This window comes from Leptodactylus fuscus, chromosome 3 (assembly GCF_031893055.1).
Source record: "Leptodactylus fuscus isolate aLepFus1 chromosome 3, aLepFus1.hap2, whole genome shotgun sequence".
Classification (NCBI taxonomy): domain Eukaryota; kingdom Metazoa; phylum Chordata; class Amphibia; order Anura; family Leptodactylidae; genus Leptodactylus; species Leptodactylus fuscus.
Window position 1 is genome coordinate 24010428 of NC_134267.1, and position 23600 is coordinate 24034027.

General features: G+C 40.5%; 1 protein-coding gene across 1 annotated transcript in view; it reads right to left on the reverse strand.

The window, feature by feature from the left end:
- TOGARAM2 (TOG array regulator of axonemal microtubules 2) overlaps positions 1 to 23600 on the reverse strand; it is a 53320-nt gene that overhangs the window by 4209 nt on the left and 25511 nt on the right. The window contains exons 2-16 of the mRNA XM_075266513.1: positions 16749 to 16856; positions 15222 to 15353; positions 9539 to 9760; positions 9165 to 9373; positions 8658 to 8836; positions 8384 to 8424; positions 6625 to 6770; positions 6068 to 6200; positions 5716 to 5892; positions 4409 to 4547; positions 3879 to 3984; positions 3172 to 3407; positions 2647 to 2805; positions 1866 to 1983; positions 314 to 432 (exon numbers count right to left, since the gene is read on the reverse strand). Coding sequence (XP_075122614.1) covers positions 314 to 432; positions 1866 to 1983; positions 2647 to 2805; positions 3172 to 3407; positions 3879 to 3984; positions 4409 to 4547; positions 5716 to 5892; positions 6068 to 6200; positions 6625 to 6770; positions 8384 to 8424; positions 8658 to 8836; positions 9165 to 9373; positions 9539 to 9760; positions 15222 to 15353; positions 16749 to 16773 — 2141 coding nt within the window. The 5' untranslated portion in view covers positions 16774 to 16856. The remainder of the gene's footprint in view (positions 1 to 313; positions 433 to 1865; positions 1984 to 2646; positions 2806 to 3171; positions 3408 to 3878; positions 3985 to 4408; positions 4548 to 5715; positions 5893 to 6067; positions 6201 to 6624; positions 6771 to 8383; positions 8425 to 8657; positions 8837 to 9164; positions 9374 to 9538; positions 9761 to 15221; positions 15354 to 16748; positions 16857 to 23600) is intronic.

Sequence of the window (23600 nt, forward strand, 5' to 3'; positions counted from 1 at the left end):
GAGCTGCTTCTATGGTGCTTATGCCTTTGGCTGTAGCAAAGAGACCTGAACGACATTTACTTTACACATCACTGGTCCAGGTGACGCATTTCTTGCATGATTTACATTAGAACATGTGACGTGAGCGATGTCATGATGTGAGGATCTCCACAGCAGCACAGAGTATTTCAGAGGAAGAGTGTGCTGATCTTATACAGGAGGTCACAGACTAAGAGCTATACAGTATAGTGGAAGCAGTACAGAGTATTTCAGGAGATGATTGTGCTGGATGAATAGACATGTTTTCTGTTTTCGAGTGCACCTCTCTGCTCACCTGTGCTCAGATTCTGGAGTTTCCTGGGCTCTCAGGCTGGCACTGACAGCAGTGCTGCCCTTCTGTACAGAGCGCTGACTCTTGGCAGATGGGACGTCTGAAGCATTGTCGCTCGCCTCCTGTGAAAGGCAGAGTCTGTTATTCATGTTTTTTTATAACATATTCCTGTCTGCACAGCATTTCTCTTACGCGGCCATACAGCTGATGGGGCCATGTGTCAGCCCCCCCCCCCCCCCACCTATCAGGTATATAGGGTCTATCCTGAGCATAGGCCATAAAAATCAATAAACCTGGACAACCCCTTTAATATGTCCCACACGGTTTATTGTCCTCCCACAGGATGCTGGCCCCCATATCTGCCCCCATATAATATAATGGCCCCGTAACTGTTCCCCATACAGTATGGGGACCAATGAAGAGGCCACTGTATGTGGGGGACCAGTGAAGTGGTCAGAAACAAAATAGGCCCAGACAACCCCTTTAAAGAGGTTGTCCATAAATTGCAATGACCCCTGTGGCTGTCACGGAGGTGTAAAAAAAAAAAAAAAAAAACATACTCACCTGTCCCCAGCACTCTGTTGTCCTTCGCCTTTGTCTGGTCTCATGGCGACACTTCATTTCTGGAAATCCTGTACCCAATTCGTCTTAGCAGTCACATGAAGTGAAGGACTCCCAGCAAATAGGTGCCAGCACAAGACTGAATGGACACTGGCGGAGGACAATGGGGTGCCAAGGACAGGTGAGTATGCTTTTTTATTTTAATCCTCCCGCCCGGCACATGAGTTGCTCCAATTCCTGGACAATATCTTTAAAGGATTTATCAATGTTTCTAATATTTATGGCCTGTCCTTAGGATAGACCATCAATATTACATCTGTGGGAGTCTGACAGCCAGGACCTCTGCAGATCAGATTTTCCAGGACAACGTGGCTACAGGTAATGGTGACAATTCTAGGAGCCACGCTGCTCTCTTGCCATACAGGATGTAGCAGTGGGTTTAGATAGTGCAGTGGTACACATCGTATGGCGGCTGAGCAGAATGGCTCCCGATATGTTATTACTAGAGATGAGCGAGTACTGTTCGGATCAGCCGATCCGAACAGCACGCACGCATTGAAATGAATGGAAGCACCTGGTACTTCCACTTTGACGCCGACCGGCTGCTTAACCCCCCCGCGTGCCGGCTACGTCCATTCATTTCAATGCGTGCGTGCTGTTCAGATCGGCTGATCCGAACAGTACTCGCTCATCTCTAGTTATTACCTTTAGCCAGCCTGTCTCAGTACAGCTCATCTACAGGGGTCCTGGCGGTGGTCCCCTAAAAATAATTCCACTGGTGGGCCCTAGACACCCCAGTCCAACCCTGTCTCCTCCCATCCCTGACAGTCTTGTATATGTTACTCCCATAGTCACACCTGATACCTCTGTATACTATTACAATGATGAGCCATCATGACAGCCCACGTACACCCAGGTACCATTATAAGACATGTAATGGTCATCGTACACCAAAAAGGATTATTAAGGATATTAAGATTTACAAGGTACATACTTTCTGTTTAACCGTGGCGATAAGTTCCCGCAGGTCATGTGACAGGATCAAGCGCTCCATCTGCGGCTCAAATTTAGGATGTGTCATTACCAGACTGAACATCCGTCTGCCATAGAACCTAGAACAGAAATCTCATATAATATGTATATATATATATATATATATATATATATATATACACACACACAACAACACAACACTATATGTGATAATACTATATACGGTATACATATTAATATATATATATATATATATATATATATATATTAGACCATCATTGTGATGAAATGATGGTCTGAGGCACCCCTGTGTCTGGATGACGGACAAGGTAACTGTGGGGCTGCTCGTGCTTGTCAGTGGATCAAACAATCCTCTCCTGGTGATCCGTCTCGGCCCTGCTGTTCCCCACGTGTCTGCCCTCATGTAACCTCTGCCCCAACATCTCCTAACATCCAGGTCCGAACGGACTAGATAGCGGAAATTCATCAAAAACATCCATCTCTTGAGTACAATGCCGCCCCTTGTCTGTCAACTCGGCAAAATGTATTTGAGCGCCTCATAGTGGCAAGTCTAGCAGTCAATCAGTGATCTTTCACCAAGAGGTACACTACCCAAAAGTAGCCTAGGAGCTTTTTAGAAGCCAGAGGAAGCATTTTTACGCCTATCTGTAATCATATACATCTGCCTGAAAAATAAGTGCATACCCAGTTTTGCAGCAGTCTGACATCTGGGGGCGGTATTTTTTTTTTTTTGACAAGAGTGTACTTATAATGTAGGTTACCTGGTGTCCTGCTGGCCATCCTGCATCAGTTTTACGAGGGTCCGGAGAAAGGCGTCGGTGCTTTCTTTGGGCCCTGACAGGAGTTTGTCGGCTGACAGCTGTTCCACCACGGTCAGGAGATGTTTCGCCGTGCACTTCCTCACTGAGCTGTTCCGATGGCTGCAAAATAGGCCACAAAATATTTTTTAAAGGGCCAGTACACACATTTTCATGACTTTTAAGGTCAAGCCCTATTCCATGCCCCCTTTCTTATGCAAATTTGGATACAATCCCCCTTTGTGGTCCAATTTGCGCAGGGGTAGGGAACGTACGGCTCTCCAGCTGTACAACTCCCAATATCCATACTTGCTCTGGTGTTCTTGGAGCTCCCATGGAAGTGAATGGAGCATGATGGGATTTGTAGTTTCACAGCAGCTGAAGAGCCGAAGGTTCCCTACTCCCGAGTTAGCAGGACAGTGTTGGTATTCCCAACACTATATGTGTGAATGAAGCCTAAGCATCTCCTTCTAGAGACACTCCACCTACCTGACGCCCCCGGCTATCAGCGCAGAGAGGACCTTGGACGGGCTGACGTATTCCACCATGACTCCAAGAGACTTATCCGACTCCTCGCGAATGAAGTCATTCGAGTCCCCGATCTTGTGAAGGAGAACTCGGGCGATCTCTTCCGCTTCTTGGTCCATATTCCTTCGCAGGGCTTTGAACAAGTCGCCCAAGGTCTTGATGGCGTGACGGGAGACTTTAGACCGCAGGTTGCCAACCTGATGATCAAATGGGTTTGGATAGGTTTAACTTCACTTGGTCTAGATTTTCTAATATTTTGAAATTATTTTTCATATATATTTTTTTAATTGTCCAGGTCATTATCTAAATATATATCATGGCCGTCCCCATAATCATGATTAGGAAGCAGAATTTAAAAAATCTACAATCAGAGAATAAAAACAGATTTAAAAAAAAGTGATAAAAATCTGGTTTTCATAAATAAATAAAAACAGGTGACACATTCCCTTTAACACGATTTTGGTGCAATTTACTGTCACTTTTTTCCCAGGTAAACTCCAGTTTTCGTATACACAGTTTGGAAAGTCTAGGGGCGTTTCTCCATGTAGAACCTCTCTGGAGGACTTGGCACATGTACAGCACATTCATGTAAATAAAACCTGTGTAATACTTGATTTGCCCTGCAGGGGCGCTCTAACCTTTATACTATCCTTTCCCAATTTGCTTACCTCTCTGGTAACCGCTATACTGACATCATGAAGTCTGGAGAATAGGACATCAGGATGCCAGGACGCCAGACACCGCACATTGACCAGACCCTTCTCCTTCTGCTCCCTGAAATATCACACCAAGAGTACAAGGAGCATATTAGAGGACAACATGCACCATGACGGTATTGTTACACAAGGATGCACAGCATTATATGATCTTAGTTGAAGCCTTCCTCTAAATCTGCTGTTCCTAAGCCCATTGACTTTTCAATTGGAGGTCTCCAAATATCTCATGGACCCCTCCCATGGAAAGTTCTATCATATGCCAGCAGTTTATAAAAGCAGAGCAGCGCCATAAACTATTGATCAATTGGAGCATAGACTGATGGAACTGAAAATCAGTATCACATCAGCAGAGAACAAAACGGATGTCATACATAGAGCTAAACAGGAAAATAATGTATGTAATGAGATATGATGGCATATTATACTAAATATATCGATAGTAGAGTATACACAGACTGTGAGGGCATAGGGTTAAAACTCACCAGTCCTTGTGATTGAGCCACTTTAGAGCCTCCAACAACCCCTGCTCTGGATGAGACATAGGCCCCATACCCGGACCTCCATTCTCCGAATCAGAGTCCCAGTCAAAGCAGTCTATAAAGGAGGCAGGTAAGGAATAGGCTGCATATAAAACAGAGACCAACACATAAATATATAGTTATCTGCCAGACCAGGATTATGGAGAAATGTGGAGAGTAACATGCTCAGCAAAAATCAATATATTCTTATAACTACTATAATACTGCTCCTATGTACAAGAATATAAGTACTATAATACTGCTCCTATGTACAAGAATATAACTACTATAATACTGCTCCTATGTACAAGAATATAACTACTATAATACTGCTCCTATGTACAAGAATATAACTACTATAATACTACTCCTATGTACAAGAATATAACTACTATAATACTGCCCCTATGTACAAGAATATAACTACTATAATACTGCTCCTATGTACAAGAATATAACTACTATAATACTGCTCCTATGTACAAGAATATAACTACTATAATACTGCTCCTATGTACAAGAATATAACTACTATAATACTACTCCTATGTACAAGAATATAACTACTATAATACTGCTCCTATGTACAAGAATATAACTACTATAATACTGCTCCTATGTACAAGAATATAACTACTATAATACTGCTCCTATGTACAAGAATATAACTACTATAATACTACTCCTATGTACAAGAATATAACTACTATAATACTGCCCCTATGTACAAGAATATAACTACTATAATACTGCTCCTATGTACAAGAATATAACTACTATAATACTGCTCCTATGTACAAGAATATAACTACTATAATACTGCTCCTATGTACAAGAATATAACTACTATAATACTACTCCTATGTACAAGAATATAACTACTATAATACTGCTCCTATGTACAAGAATATAACTACTATAATACTGCTCCTATGTACAAGAATATAACTACTATAATACTGCTCCTATGTACAAGAATATAACTACTATAATACTACTCCTATGTACAAGAATATAACTACTATAATACTACTCCTATGTACAAGAATATAACTACTATAATACTACTCCTATGTACAAGAATATAACTACTATAATACTACTCCTATGTACAAGAATATAACTACTATAATACTACTCCTATGTACAAGAATATAACTACTATAATATTACACCTATGTACAAGAATATAACTACTATAATACTGCTCCTATGTTATATATAAGAGGTTTTATATCCTTAATATTCAATAACCTTGATCATATATATACCTGATGAATGTCGGAAATCATTGTCGGCAGCTTCCTGGTTCACAGTAGGGATGCTGGGCAATGACGGGCGGCTCACCCATTTATTTAAGCTTATGTTCTGTCCTCCTCGTCTCTTCTCCAAGCTAAGAGGAACTGTGCTCACCCCACTCAGACTGAATGAGGTAACAGTCCCTGGTTCTATGAAACATATTGAACATACACTATATATCACTATATACAAGAATATGTATAACATATACCAGCTGTACATATATAATTATATACAGGAGATACCCAGCATGGTCCATCTCACTATATAGCAGTATATATATATATATATATATATATATATATATATGTCTCTCTTCCTTACCCTGTCCTCCAGAATCCATTCCTTGCCGTCTGTCCCACATTTGGCTTTTCCTTTTCTCACTCCTAATACTTTCCATTTCCTGCTGTTTCTGTCTCATCTTGTCTTGTGCAGACTTTGATATGGTGAAGGTGATCTGTAATACGTTGTTATATGATGTATACTTGTAAAACAAATGTCCATCATCTATATTGCAGATTATTCTTCCCCACACACATAACCGCCTCTGTCAAGTGATGACTATAGACAGACAGAATGTGCGACTATTTGGAAACTGAATTGAGCTAAATAAAACAGAAGCCTCTTGTGGCCAGGAGGGGTACTGCAGAACTTAGGTAAGTCTTGAGTTGCGATACTTGACTGGAAATATTTAGGTGTTAAAGTTATTTTCTTCATCGGTTTCTAAAGCTATAAGTAGCAAAAATAATCTGTATATACAAATCCTGCCCTAGAAAAATTCACAAATTATATTAAATAAAAGCTTCTAGCTTTTGAAAGTGAGCCTCTTGTGGCCATGTGAGGTACTTCAGTTCATATAATGCTCACAATAAGTCACCTACCCGGGTATTGTTCTCCTTCCCGTCTTCTTCTCCATTGTCTAGCTGGCGTAATGTTGTGGTGTCAGTGTCTTTGGCTACAGATGGCGGGATCATTTTTAAGGGGAGCGGTTCCAAGATGGCTTCGATATCGTTCTTGGCACTGGTGTCTGTGTGAAAGAAGACATTGAGTATGGCTGTCATTACATTCCCTATTAATGTTGTATAGAGTGGGGGTCACTAATGGGGATGTTTTGGGATTTTAGAGGGACTTAAGTTTTTTTGGCCAAGACTCCAGCCCCGTAGCTTTCCTAAGTCTCTGCTCTAAGACAATGAGCTCATTTCTTGGAGGTAACACAATATCCTTGCCGGTCATATGATCTCCCTTCCCTATTGTCAGGCGAGTTGTTGGCTGCTCCGTCCCAGCCATTGTGTGCCCCGCCGCTCCTTGGAGAGGTCTCCGCTCTATTATATCATTATGTTGGTTACAGTTTGTAGCAGACAATGTTGTTACTTTGTTTCATTGTAGTCTTTGTAAGAATTTCTCCCCAGCGCAGACGTAGCAGGCGTGGCCATTGCACTGCTAATTGCTTAGTAAAGAGAACACGTAGCTAACCGTCTACTGATCAGAAACCGTCTCCCAAGGTGAGGACTAGGGGCGTACCTATAGGAGGAGCAGTGGTAGTAGTCTGTACAATATGGCGTGAGCTCTGTGACTAAAGCTTCTGACAGATGTAAGACCCTCCATAGGAGATACTTGAGTAATGCATCAGAGAACCTCTTCTTTACACCCCCTGTCTCTTCATTACACCCCCCATCTCTACATTACCCCCTCCCCATCTATACATTACACCCCCCATTTCTTCATTACACCCCCCTGTCTCTTCATTACACCCTCTGTCTCTTCATTACACCCCCTGTCTCTTCATTACACCCTCTGTCTCTTCATTACACCCTCTGTCTCTTCATTACCCCCATCTCTACATTACACCCCCCAGTCTCTTCATTACACCCTCTGTCTCTTCATTACCCCCATCTCTACATTACACCCCCCATTTCTTCATTACATCCCCCTGTCTCTTCATTACACCCCCAGTCTCTTCTTTACACCCCCAGTCTCTTTTTTACACCCCCCATCTCTACATTACACCCCCATCTCTACATTACACCCCCCATTACTTCATTACACCCCCATTTTTTCATTACACCCCCCAGTCTCTTCATTACACCCCCAATCTCTCCATTACACCCCCATGTCTCTTCATTACACCCCCATGTCTCTTCATTACACCCCCAATCTGTCCATTACACCCCCCTGTCTCTTCATTACACCCCCCATCTCTTCATTACACCCCCCCATCTCTTCATTACACCCCCAATCTCTCCATTACACCCCCAGTCTCTTCCTTACACCCCCCAGTCTCTTCATTACACCCCCCCATCTCTTCATTACACCCCCAATCTCTACATTACACCCCCAGTCTCTTCCTTACACCCCCCAGTCTCTTCATTACACCCCCCCATCTCTTCATTACACCCCCAATCTCTACATTACACCCCCAGTCTCTTCCTTACACCCCCCAGTCTCTTCATTACACCCCCGCATCTCTTCATTACACCCCCAATCTCTCCATTACACCCCCTTGTCTCTTCATTACACCTCCTGCCTCGGTCCGCATCATTTCTAGACACTTAGCAGAAGGACGCTTGGTCTCATGGCTCACCAGGACAACGTCCAGTTCTTAGGGCTGTATATATTAGACACTATATACATATTACTTACCTATAGATCTGCTGGATTTGCCTTCCTCCTCTGGGGCTGTGCTATAAAGGACATGACATCAGGATTAGTCCTCAGCTTCTCTCCTGTATCTTTTGCCCCCAGTCTAGCTGTATACAGTATTACAGTATGGTTTCTACATTGTAGTAACTTGAGGTTGATACACCACCACCCATGCAAAACTGTGCCCACCTCCACCCACTAACATGAGTCTCCTACACTCCTTATCTGTACAGGGGCCAGTTGTCAGGTAAAATCAGGGCAGCGGTCCTCTTACCTTCTCTGCTGGCCGCCTGGTCTGGGCACTGTGGATGATCTCCTCACAGGGGCGCTAGTCGAGCTATGAACTGGATTATTCAGGCTCGGCTCTGCTGGAACCCCAGATGATTTACTTATAGGAGGAATCACAACCCCAACGAGAGGCTTACGAGACCGGTCCTCACCGGAGCACAGAGACTGTGGGTGTAAAGCAAGAATACAGTGGGCTGTTATAAGATAGATAGATAGATAGATAGATAGATAGATAGATAGATAGATAGATAGAAGATAGATAGAGTGATAGATAGATAGATAGATAGATAGATAGATAGATAGATAGGAGATAGATAGATAGATAGATAGATAGATAGATAGGAGATAGATAGATAGATAGATAGATAGATAGATAGAGTGATAGATAGATAGATAGATAGATAGGAGATAGATAGATAGATAGATAGATAGATAGGAGATAGATAGATAGATAGATAGATAGATAGATAGATAGATAGATAGATAGATGTACTTCTCTATATGACAGGTCTTCTCTTCTTCCGTCCCCGTTCTCTGCTCTGTTCCTTGGTGTACCGCTCTCCTCTGCTGTGTTGCTATGAGGAGTTGGGCTCCTTTGTATTGGGGGTACAGGTTTTGTTGCATTCATTAACCTCTGGGAGGCGCTCCTGGGCACTGCAGGTTTCAGAGGAGCGTTCAGAGAGTTTGTGTGTTCAGATGGGGCTGTAACGCAGATAGGATTGATAATAAGATACATTGTATATCACAGGATGGTGAGAATCATTTATTAATAACCACCATACCTAGTGGTGTTAGTAGTGACAATACCGAGGGTGGTTACCCCATTGCCCTTATTAGCCATACACCCCCTAAATGGGCCACACTCACCTCCTCGGGCACTTTCAGAGAGTTTCCTCTTGAGCTTATCCTTTAGTCGGGCCGTTTCCAGAGCTGCACTGTCCACCTCCTCCTCCCGCTGCTTTGTATTAGTGGGATTGTTCAGTTTCAGTTGAAGAGAATCAGAATCCAATGTTGATGGCAAAATCTCAGGCTGTAGATCTTCTCCCCCCCACATGTACGACCGCCTAACATGCAGGCCTAATGTGGCAGCTGATGGGTATAGGACGTGTGCAAAAGTATTACTGAAGGCAGTCGTATAGTAGTTATATTATAATACATAGGAGCAGTATTATAGTAGTTATATTCTTGTACATAGGAGTAGTATTATAGTAGTTATATTCTTGTACATAGGAGTAGTATTATAGTAGTTATATTCTTATACATAGGAGCAGTATTATAGTAGTTATATTCTTGTACATAGGAGTAGTATTATAGTAGTTATATTCTTGTACATAGGAGTAGTATTATAGTAGTTATATTCTTGTACATAGGAGTAGTATTATAGTAGTTATATTCTTGTACATAGGAGTAGTATTATAGTAGTTATATTCTTATACATAGGAGCAGTATTATAGTAGTTATATTCTTGTACATAGGAGTAGTATTATAGTAGTTATATTCTTGTACATAGGAGTAGTATTATAGTAGTTATATTCTTGTACATAGGAGCAGTATTATAGTAGTTATATTCTTGTACATAGGAGTAGTATTATAGTAGTTATATTCTTGTACATAGGAGCAGTATTATAGTAGTTATATTCTTGTATATAGGAGTAGTATTATACTAGTTATATTCTTGTACATAGGAGTAGTATTATAGTAGTTATATTCTTGTACATAGGAGTAGTATTATAGTAGTTATATTCTTGTACATAGGAGCAGTATTATAGTAGTTATATTCTTGTACATAGGGGAAGTATTATAGTAGTTATATTCTTGTACATATGAGGTAGTATTATAGTAGTTATATTATAATACATAGGAGCAGTATTATAGTAGTTATATTCTTGTACATAGGAGTAGTATTATAGTAGTTATATTCTTGTACATAGGAGTAGTATTATAGTAGTTATATTCTTGTACATAGGAGGTAGTATTATAGTAGTTATATTCTTGTACATAGGAGTAGTATTATAGTAGTTATATTCTTGTACATAGGAGCAGTATTATAGTAGTTATATTCTTGTACATAGGAGCAGTATTATAGTAGTTATATTCTTGTACATAGGGGAAGTATTATAGTAGTTATATTCTTGTACATAGGAGCAGTATTATAGTAGTTATATTCTTGTACATATGAGCAGTATTATAGTAGTTATATTCTTGTACATAGGAGCAGTATTATAGTAGTTATATTCTTGTACATAGGGGAAGTATTATAGTAGTTATATTCTTGTACATATGAGGTAGTATTATAGTAGTTATATTATAATACATAGGAGCAGTATTATAGTAGTTATATTCTTGTACATAGGGGAAGTATTATAGTAGTTATATTCTTGTACATATGAGGTAGTATTATAGTAGTTATATTATAATACATAGGAGCAGTATTATAGTAGTTATATTTTTGTACATAGGAGCAGTATTATAGTAGTTATATTCTTGTACATATGAGCAGTATTATAGTAGTTATATTCTTGTACATAGGAGCAGTATTATAGTAGTTATATTCTTGTACATAGGGGAAGTATTATAGTAGTTATATTCTTGTACATATGAGGTAGTATTATAGTAGTTATATTATAATACATAGGAGCAGTATTATAGTAGTTATATTCTTGTACATATGAGCAGTATTATAGTAGTTATATTCTTGTACATATGAGCAGTATTATAGTAGTTATATTCTTGTACATAGGAGCAGTATTATAGTAGTTATATTCTTGTACATAGGAGCAGTATTATAGTAGTTATATTCTTGTACATAGGAGTAGTATTATAGTAGTTATATTCTTGTACATAGGGGTAGTATTATAGTAGTTATATTCTTGTACATAGGAGGTAGTATTATAGTAGTTATATTCTGTGACTGTCTCTCTGCTGTCTCTAATATCATGTCCTCGCTCTATCTGAAACTAAATCTCTCTAAGACTGAACTACTACTGTTTCCACCATCTAACAGATCTGTCCCTGATATATCCATTGCAGTCTCAGGCCTTACTATAACTCCTAGGCAGCATGCCCGCTGCCTCGGGGTCATATTTGACGCAGACCTTTCCTTCACCCCTCATATTGAATCACTCGCACGTTCATGTCACCTCCACCTCAAAAACATCTCCAGAATACGCCCTTTCCTTACCAGAGATACACTAAAGAAACTTATTGTCTCTCTGATTCATTCTAGCCTTGACTACTGTAACTCCTTACTAATCGGTCTTCCCCTCACCAAACTCTCTCCTCTACAATCTATTCTGAATGCAGCGGCCAGGCTCATCTATCAGGCTAGACGCTACAGCGATGCCTCCGGTCTGTGCCAGTCACTACATTGGCTGCCTATTCATTATAGAATAAAATATAAAGTTATTACTCTCATCCACAAGGCTCTCCATAATGCCGCACCTCCCTACATTTCTTCCCTCATCTCTGTCTACCGCCCAACCCGTGTTCTCCGCTCACTCAATGATCTAACACTTACATCCTCTATTATCAGAACCTCCCACGCTCGTATACAAGACTTCTCCCGAGCTGCACCACTTCTCTGGAATGCTCTACCCCGGACAATAAGATTAACTCCCAACTTCTACAGTTTCAAACGCAAACTAAAGACGCATCTTTTCAGACAAGCCTATCACAATTCCTAATGCACAAAATTGTCTGAACACTGTATAAGCAATGCCGCCCCTGCTACCTCTTGTGTCACCCCCTCTACCTCATAGATTGTAAGCTCTTTTGAGCAGGGCCCTCAGTCCCATTGTGTGAAATGACGTTCTTTGTTATGTATGTCTGTATCTGAACCCTATAAATTGTACAGTGCTGCGGAATATGTTGGCGCTATATAAATAAAATGTATTATTATTATTATTCTTGTACATAGGAGCAGTATTGTAGTAGTTATATTCTTGTACATAGTAGTAGTATTATAATAGTTATATTCTTGTACATAGGGGAAGTATTATAGTAGTTATATTCTTGTACATAGAAGCAGTATTATAGTAGTTATATTCTTGTACATAGGAGTAGTATTATAGTAGTTATATTCTTGTACATAGGGGAAGTATTATAGTAGTTATATTCTTGTACATAAAAGCAGTATTATAGTAGTTATATTCTTGTACATAGGAGTAGTATTATAGTAGTTATATTCTTGTACATAGGGGAAGTATTATAGTAGTTATATTCTTGTACATAGGAGTAGTATTATAGTAGTTATATTCTTGTACATAGGAGCAGTATTATAGTAGTTATATTCTTGTACATAGGGGAAGTATTATAGTAGTTATATTCTTGTACATAGAAGCAGTATTATAGTAGTTATATTCTTGTACATAGGAGTAGTATTATAGTAGTTATATTCTTGTACATAGGAGTAGTATTATAGTAGTTATATTCTTGTACATAGGAGTAGTATTATAGTAGTTATATTCTTGTACATAGGAGTAGTATTATAGTAGTTATATTCTTGTACATAGGAGCAGTATTATAGTAGATATATTCTTGTACATAGGATTAGTATTATAGTAGTTATATTCTTGTACATAGGAGCAGTATTATAGTAGTTATATTCTTGTACATAGGAGGTAGTATTATAGTAGTTATATTCTTGTACATAGGAGTAGTATTATAGTAGTTATATTCTTGTACATAGGGGCAGTATTAAAGTAGTTATATTCTTGTACATAGGGGCAGTATTATAGTAGTTATATTCTTGTACATAGGAGGTAGTATTATAGTAGTTATATTCTTGTACATAGGAGGTAGTATTATAGTAGTTATATTCTTGTACATAGGAGCAGTATATAGTAGTTATATTCTTGTACATAGGAGGTAGTGTTATAGTAGTTATATTCTTGTACATAGGAGGTAGTATTATAGTAGTTATATTCTTGTACATAGGAGCAGTATATAGTAGTTATATTCTTGTACATAGAGGTAGTATTATAGTAGTTATATTCTTGTACATAGGAGTAGTATTATAGTAGTTATATTCTTGTACATAGGGGCAGTATTATAGTAGTTATATTCTTGTACATAGGAGCAGTATTATAGTAGTTATATTCTTGTACATAGGAGGTAGTATTATAGTAGTTATATTCTTGTACATAGGGGCAGTATTATAGTAGTTATATTCTTGTACATAGTAGTAGTATTATAGTAGTTATATTCTTGTACATAGGAGCAGTATTATAGTAGTTATATTCTTGTACATAGGAGTAGTATTATAGTAGTTATATTCTTGTACATAGGAGCAGTATTATAGTAGTTATATTCTTGTACATAGGAGGTAGTATTATAGTAGTTATATTCTTGTACATAGGAGTAGTATTATAGTAGTTATATTCTTGTACATAGGGGCAGTATTATAGTAGTTATATTCTTGTACATAGGGGCAGTATTATAGTAGTTATATTCTTGTACATAGGAGTAGTATTATAGTAGTTATATTCTTGTACATAGGAGGTAGTATTATAGTAGTTACATTCTTGTACATAGGAGCAGTATATAGTAGTTATATTCTTGTACATAGGAGGTAGTATTATAGTAGTTATATTCTTGTACATAGGAGGTAGTATTATAGTAGTTATATTCTTGTACATAGGAGCAGTATATAGTAGTTATATTCTTGTACATAGGAGTAGTATTATAGTAGTTATATTCTTGTACATAGGAGTAGTATTATAGTAGTTATATTCTTGTACATAGGGGCAGTATTATAGTAGTTATATTCTTGTACATAGGAGCAGTATTATAGTAGTTATATTCTTGTACATGGGAGCAGTATTATAGTAGTTATATTCTTGTACATAGGAGGAGTATTATAGTAGTTATATTCTTGTACATAGGAGCAGTATTATAGTAGTTATATTCTTGTACATAGAAGGTAGTATTATAGTAGTTATATTCTTGTACATAGCAGTAGTATTATAGTAGTTATATTCTTTTACATAGGAGCAGTATTATAGTAGTTATATTTTTGTACATAGGAGCAGTATTATAGTAGTTATATTCTTGTACATGGGAGCAGTATTATAGTAGTTATATTCTTGTACATAGGAGTAGTATTATAGTAGTTATATTCTTGTACATAGGAGTAGTATTATAGTAGTTATATTCTTGTACATAGGGGCAGTATTATAGTAGTTATATTCTTGTACATAGGGGCAGTATTATAGTAGTTATATTCTTGTACATAGGAGGTAGTATTATAGTAGTTATATTCTTGTACATAGGGGTAGTATTATAGTAGTTATATTCTTGTACATAGGAGGTAGTATTATAGTAGTTATATTCTTGTACATAGGAGCAGTATTATAGTAGTTATATTCTTGTACATAGGAGCAGTATTATAGTAGTTATATTCTTGTACATAGGGGCAGTATTATGGTAGTTATATTCTTGTACATAGGGGGCAGTATTACAGTAATGTAGATGCAGTACAAACATTCAGCTAAGTGATATATTATATAACATTAATGAAGATTGTGTTACTGAAATACTTCCTTGCACAGACCTTTATCCGTTGTCCCCCATCGGTTCCCAAGCTGTAGATTATTGTCGATGTTCCCATTGCGGAGTGACATGTACCCAGGCTTCATTTTGGGAACGCTGCCACAATAAACCGCCACTGAGGCTCTGAAGTTGGCTGTAATTATAAAGTGACCAAAGAGAGTATTTATACAGGGCAGATCTTTCACCGTCCGGGAACATTCTTAATTATCGCCCCATTGTCTGATCCACTTGAGCTGTGGTTACATAAGACATTCCGGTGACGACTCTTCACTCTTTGCTTTGGCCCAATAGGTCTATTACAGAACACGAGGTGTGGATGGCTTTAGTTGTCACTACAAGAATTTCCAACAAGGTTTTGCCTGCATTCATCTGCTTAATACTTAGAAAACGGGCGTAACTAGGAAAACCGGGGAACTATAGCAAGATTTGTTACTGCAAACTTAGTAACTTTGTTACTGCCCCGCCAGCCCCCAACATGGTATAACACCCCCTTTAGTGGCTCCACACTTCATAAATTGTCTCCTTTACTGACTCCCCACATGCTGCCCCATTTATTTTCTGCCCCCTTTTCTGGCCCTCACACAATAGAGTGATGAAGGGGTTAATAATGGGGGTGTAAAGCAAGAATATATACCTATAATTTAATGTCAACTAATGTAGATAGGTCCAGGATTTATATGAAAGCTTAATGTTCTCACAAAGCTCTGCTCTACATGATAAAATTCTTCTAGCTGCAGGTGCCACTAGGGGGAGCTCACAGCATAGGGACTGATATTGAACTCAGTTATAGATCCACATGCAGTGAGCTCCACCCAGTGGTGGCAAAGAGAATTTGTCACCTGTTATCCTAGATATATTGTTACACAGTTTATACAATTTTATACCTTGATATCTGCGACTACTCTGAGCTCCAGACATCTGACAACCTCAGTCAAAATCTTAAGGTAAACCTGTGACCAGGATTTAAAGACCCTGAAGAATGCCACATGTAACAACCTCAGGTGAGTATCACTTTAAGAGGGTGGAAGCAGAAAGACAGAAGTGAGAGATGCAGAAGTTTTAAGTATTGATCTAGTTTTCTTTTTGTCTATGAAACTCACCAGATGTCAAGAAAAGTGAAGAACTTTAACCATTTGTGGTCCAGTACAAAGAGACGGAAAGCAGGAAGGAACATAAGAGACGTAAATGAGAGTGTGTACGATATAGACAAAAAGATACATACGGATACAGACATATAGATACATATGGGATACAGATATATATGTACAGGAGAACCTCACACTGTCACGTGTTGTCTCTCATGGCAAGGGGGGGCAACTGATCCCAGCAGGATAATGCTCACCCCTCCCCCCCACACACACACAAGGGTTCCCCAAGAATGTCTCCCCCAAATTACAACACTTCCTGGTCCTGCCCGGTCACCACATTTTTCACCACTCCACCATTTATAAGACCGGCTCAGTGTATATCAGTAGATTAACCCTTCCATGCTTACAATGTTTGCAGCCCCCCGCCCCCCACATCATACCTGCTGTATAGTCATTGTGAGTCATGCTGTGACCAGGCGGTATACGGTTTTCTGTCAGAGGACGACTCCTGCCGGAAGCTTCTTCTCATTATTTTCTTCCATAAATTCCTAAAAGAGACGCAGAGGAGATCGGTGAGGAGGATGAGGCCGTAGCCATCGCCATAACCAGGTCAGTGATGCACAGACAAATATGTCCTACAGGGGGAGACATAGGAAACCATGTATAACTATGTAACCAAACCAATGGTCACCATGTAATACCACATGTCTCCTGTAGTGGCCACTGTAGGAGGAATCCACAGACAATCACTACAGGATTTATCCTCTGGATATAAGCAGGATTTCTAGGTCACTGACAGCAAGCAGAGATCTTCTCTATTATAAAACCACAGAGGTTTTCATTGATTTTGGGCCCAGAATAACCAGAACCCCTCAGGTCGGATGCTCAGATATGGAGCGCTGTATGTGAACGCCTTGTCAGGCTATTATGATTCTATAGGTAAACATTGACAGAGTGACGCGCACTAAGGAAACCGCGCCGCTCGCTGCAACGTCCACACAATGACATTCCCGATACTCAAGAGGTGTTTTTGTTCCGTTGCAGCATTTAAAGGCACAGTACGTTATTGTATTTTCCCAAAAATGTATTTTAAGTGATACAAAGTGATATAAAGCATAGATGTAAATATATATATATCTATATCTCAGATGCAAGAGGGATGTCTACTCTACCTGCATGTAATGACCCCCCTCCCATCATAGTCTTATCTATACCCGGGTACACAGCACCGCCCTATATCCATGTGCTGTTTTTCTTCTGTATCAGCCAGTTCGGCCTCCGACCTCTCCTCCCTCCTTCAGTTGGATCTGAGAAGTAGAGCGGCCATGTTTACAGCTCTTATGGTATTATTTGGTCACAGAGTCACCCAGGCTTCATAGAGTTGCACGGCCCCTGCTCTCTGCCCCACTCTCTCCTCTGTCTTGGGGTCCAGCTGTTTTTTTCCATAGCAGTCAGTGCATTATGTAAGTGCAGCCTGAGAGTGAAAAGCTTAGACCGTGTACAGACTGTGCTGCAATCTCATAAATCATCAGGGTCCACATTGTCCTTATCCCTTCCATATTCAGACTGCGACCACCTGAAGTGTTTACACTTGTTATTAAATATGGGGTGTAGCTTACTGATAGGGAATGTAGATTGTCAGCCCTATACCGGACAGCGGCTGACAACGTCTGTACAGCACTGCAAGGTATGATGGCGCTATAGAAGTAAGAGACATAAATAGCATACCAGGTCTCCTTCCCGGGACTTGCTTCAGAGCAAAGTAGAAATTACTAAGTATTACTGAGTGGTGTATGGCGGTATTACTTAGAACTGTGCACCATTATTATCTGAGCTCTTTTTCAGGGAGTGCTGTATGGTGGTATTATAAGCTATATTATTTTGGAACTATATGGCGGTATTATCATGGCACTAAATGGTTGTAGTATATATAGTGGTATTATATAACAGCATCATCATGGTACTATATAGCAGTATTATCCTGGCACTATACTGGCACTATATGGTGGTATTATGTGGAAATTACCCCTCTGACTATGCCCCCTTCCTCAGTTGTTATTCTGACTGTAGGCACATGTATACAACACTCAGGTACACTACACCCTACACTCATATACCGTATACTCTACACTCAGATACAAGATACTCTACACTCAGATACCCTACACTCTACACTCAAGTACACTCAGATACCCTACACTCTACACTCAGGTACACTCAGATACCTTATACTCATTTACACTAGACTACACTCAAGTTACCCTACACTCAGATACCCCACACTCAGATACCCTACACCCCACACTCAGATATCCTACACTCAGATACCTTACACTCATTTGCACTAGAGTACGCTCAGATACCCCACGCTCAGATACCTTACACTCAGATACCCTAAATTCAGATACCTTGCATTCATTTACACTAGACTACACTCAAGATACCCTACACTTAGATACCCTACACTCAGATACCCTACACACTCATTTACACTAGACTACACTCAGATACCCTACACCTAGATACACTACACCCTACACTTAGATACCCTACACTCGGGGATGTTGATCAGTTATATAATTCCTTACGTCATGGCTATCCCTCTGCCCTGACCCCTCTTACACCACACGTGACGCTGGGAGTCTCGGATATCACTTACCCTCCTGGCAGTTGGCACCAGATCTGCACTAGCAGAAGCCTTACCAATCAATCTTGTGCCGCAGCACCTGCTCGGGGCTTAGATACGTCACCTGTGTATACGGCCTTTATCCCTCATGGACACATTATATAATTATAGCAACACAGTAAATAAAACAACCGTTACGGATAATTTTAGCCGCTTCTTCGCCGCTGGGGGCTCGTCCGGGACAGACGGCAAATAAACAAACACAAATAAATCTGCGTCACGTACAGGAATGTTCTGGACACTTTATATTCTGCCCCATGCTAGAAACCGGATAGTCTGAACACACCCAAAATGTTCTAGTTCATAGATTTGGGATTTCATGTTGTTTTAACCCTTTAAGAGGTGCATAAGAGGAAGACAATGATGACAGTGACATGTAAGAGAGAAATGAAAGTCATTGAGAACGTTTTATGTAAGTGCCTAAAAAAAATGAGTCCCCTTTACGTATACGGAGGGGTCAAAGAGACGTTTAACTCCTTAAGGACAATTAAGGATTAAGGATGGTTCAGACATTTATGTTCGGTGACTTTTTTTCATATTTTCCCCCTTCCAATATTCCTAACTTTTTTATTTCTCTGTTGCCTTGGCCATACGGGGGCTTATTCTTTGCAGGACGAGCTGTACTTTCAGTTGTCACCATTTTTCGGATACATTGAATGTTTGGATTAACTTCTATGAATGTTTTTGTGGAGTCCGTGTGACAACCACCTACGTTTCTGTTTTTTGGCGTTTACCATATGGGATAATAATGTTATATTTGGATAGTCTGGACTTACACGCACAGAGATTAATATGTCCTGATTATTATTGTTACATCATTTATAGCGGTTTTTGAAATTTTTTATATTTTTTTCATACTTTTTGCACTTGGTTTATGGTTTTAACATTTGATCCAATCTGATCTCCATAATTGGGGGCGCAGACACTTGGTGCATCATCATTATCTCTCTCACAAGGACACCGGCTGTCCCAGTTATGAGGGAACTGCGGCTGTCATTTGTGAGGGAATTCTTGCTCTAATCTATGGGGCACTGTGACTGGTAATGTTATGGGGACACTATAGCTGCCATGGTTGTGAGGGCATTGTTAACAACTGTGTTAACATTAACACAGTTATGAAGGAGCTTTGGCTATTATATATGGAGCACTATTGTTGTCACTGTTATAGGGTCACTGTGGCTGTTATTATGGGGGCACTGTTATGGGGGCACTGTGGCTGTTATTATGAGGTCACTGTTATGGGGGCACTGTGGCTGCTATTATGGGGTCACTGTGGTTGTTATTATGGGGGCACTGTGGCTTTTATTATGGGGGCACTGTGGCTGTTATTATGGGGGCACTGTGGCTGTTATTATGGGGGCACTGTGGCTGTTATTATGGGGTCACTGTGGCTGTTATTATGGGGGCACTGTGGCTGTTATTATGGGGGCACTGTGGCTGTTATTATGGGGTCACTGTGGCTGTTATTATGGGGCACTGTGGCTGTTATTATGGGGGCACTGTGGCTGTTATTATGGGGGCACTGTGGCTGGTATTATAAGGGCACTGTGGCTGTTATTATGGGGGCACTGTGGCTGTTATTATGGGGGCACTGTGGCTGTTATTATGGGGGCACTGTGGCTGTTATTATGGGGGCACTGTGGCTGTTATTATGGGGGCACTGTGGCTGGTATTATAAGGGCACTGTGGCTGTTATTATGGGGGCACTGTGGCTGTTATTATGGGGGCACTGTGGCTGTTATTATGGGGTCACTGTGGCTGTTATTATGGGGGCACTGTGGCTGTTATTATGGGGGCACTGTGGCTGGTATTATAAGGGCACTGTGGCTGTTATTATGGGGGCACTGTGGCTGTTATTATGGGGGCACTGTGGCTGCTATTATGAGGGCACTGTGGCTGTTATTATGGGGGCACTGTGGCTGTTATTATGGGGGCACTGTGGCTGTTATTATGGGGGCACTGTGGCTGCTATTATGAGGGCACTGTGGCTGTTATTATGAGGGCACTGTGGCTGTTATTATGGGGGCACTGTGGCTGGTATTATAAGGGCACTGTGGCTGTTATTATGAGGGCACTGTGGCTGTTATTATGAGGGCACTGTGGCTGTTATTATGGGGGCACTGTGGCTGTTATTATGGGGGCACTGTGGCTGCTATTATGAGGGCACTGTGGCTGTTATTATGGGGGCACTGTGGCTGTTATTATGGGGGCACTGTGGCTGTTATTATGGGGGCACTGTGGCTGTTATTATGGGGGCACTGTGGCTGTTATTATGGGGGCACTGTGGCTGCTATTATGAGGGCACTGTGGCTGTTATTATGAGGGCACTGTCATGGGGCACTGTGGCTGTTATTATGGGGTCACTTATGGGCACTGCGGCTGCTATTATGGGGTCACTATTCCCTGTTATTATTATGGGGACACTGTGGTTATTATTATGGGGACACTGTGGCTGTTATTATTGGTTCTCTGTCACTGTTACGGGGACATTATGGCTTTTATTATGGGGCACTGTATTTACTATCTTAGGATACTACGGTATAAACAGTTATTATTGGGGGAGGTGTGTTGGTCAGTCTTCTGGGGGCACCATGATTTTTGGGGGTATGATTGGAGTTTGTATTTGTGATGATGTTGCCCCCGCGTGTATGTACTAAGGCACTGACAGACTCATAAGGTGAGGACAATAATACTGGACATCATTGGGGGGAAAGTCATGACCCCCTACATGGCTGACATTCATCTAAGGTGTATGGGCACCCTAAAAAATAGCTGGAGACGCCCGACTTCTGCTCAGTGGCCGCCATTGTGTAATACACATCATTAAGGCATTACAAGACGGAGTTAATGATACAAATGAACCGTAACCAGGATCTCATTGACGTCTATAGAACTGATGGAAATTCCCAGCTGTTGTGATCTGGTTACCGGCTGTAATAACCTGTCATTATCACATGGACACGCGTGATGGAGACTGAATAAAGTGAATGGGCCGGGGATTCCGTGCATCAGGCCAGACGCTAATCCCTTCATTAACAAGAAGTAGGCCAATGCGAGCCAAGGATCCGATTCTATGGAAGGAATGTGAAGGGTCGGACACCTTCTTAAAGATGCACGTGACACAGGCAACAGGGTCTTATTGCTATGCCCATATATCTGAACCCTGCAGCCAGATCAGTGGAGGATTCGGAAACCAGTCAGTCAACTCAAACACCCCACAAGGAATCTGAGGATCAGGAGACGTGCGCCATGTTACGTCACATTACCTATTGTTTGTGTTTGGAGGCCAAGTGTGTCCTGACACGTAGCAACCTCATAAGTTCCTTAAAAGCTATTCCCTGTGGTTTTAGCCTCCGTGTTCTTGATGCTATGTTTTCTATAATACTGTTGGTTCATGAATAGAATGCTAAACTGGCAGTGCAGACTGACACAGTCAGAGGGAAATGTAATATGAATGATGATGTACATTTATATGTCATACAGGGTCGGAAGCAAGGGGAATGTCTTCTGCGGTGGACACTAACGTGTATACATAGGCCGGGAACATAAGGACAGGCTGCCATTGACTGTGGTGCAGAGACTAGGGCCGATATATACAGGGTTAATATTGTACTGACTAATTTTACTGCTGGGAATATTCATAAAAGATCTGGTCAGTGACCGGTTGTGTCGCAACAACAGATCCTAACATAACACTGCAAGCAGCAATCACCTGAACCACACAGGACATCACCAGGGGTGTAGCTATGAGGGCCAGAGGCGGCAGCTGTGATCGGGCCCCTAGAGACACCACTATTAGAATGGTAGACGGGGCCCCTTAGGTATGCAGCATTAGGGCCCAGGAGCATTATGTGATGCCTCAGTTTGGGAATAATATCACAATATCCCATAGCACTGCCTTTAGTTCACCCCAGACCGAAGGCAAGATATACGGTATCATAGACTGCACTCGGTGGCGGATAATATGTGCATCATTTACAGCATCAAGGTCTGAACAAGTCCTTTAAGACAAACACTACCAAGAACCAGGATTAAAGAAAAAAAATTATCCTATAAAAGTAAAAATTCTGCAATATATGCAAAAATAAAAGTGCCCTGCATATATAATACCGCCACATAGTGCACAATAATATTAGCACTGTAAATAACAAAGCCTTGAAATACACAAATACCAGCAGTGTCACCTAGTGTCCAAACGTGCAATCCCTCAATAGATAAGTAATTTAGCGTTGGTGTAGTATATATAATAGTATCATACAGTGACTAAATAATACCGCCAAACAGTGCCCAATAGCAATAAAATACAGAGGAAAAATAATACAGACAGGTACTGTATAATATATGTATATATAGCAAGTCCCATAAAGTATACAGTCAGTAGGAGCTCACAGTGCCCAAAAACTGGTGCCATATAATGCAAATATATAAATACCAACAATGGTAGATAGAACCGAAAAAAATCCAACATATACTGTACTGTATGGCCTGAATCATCCGGCACACAGTACCCAGAGAGCAGGGTCATACAGAGCTCAAAGGGAAACACATGTGCCTATCAATATTCTGATGCAGTGTTTATCTCAATGTACAATACAGTGCATAAATA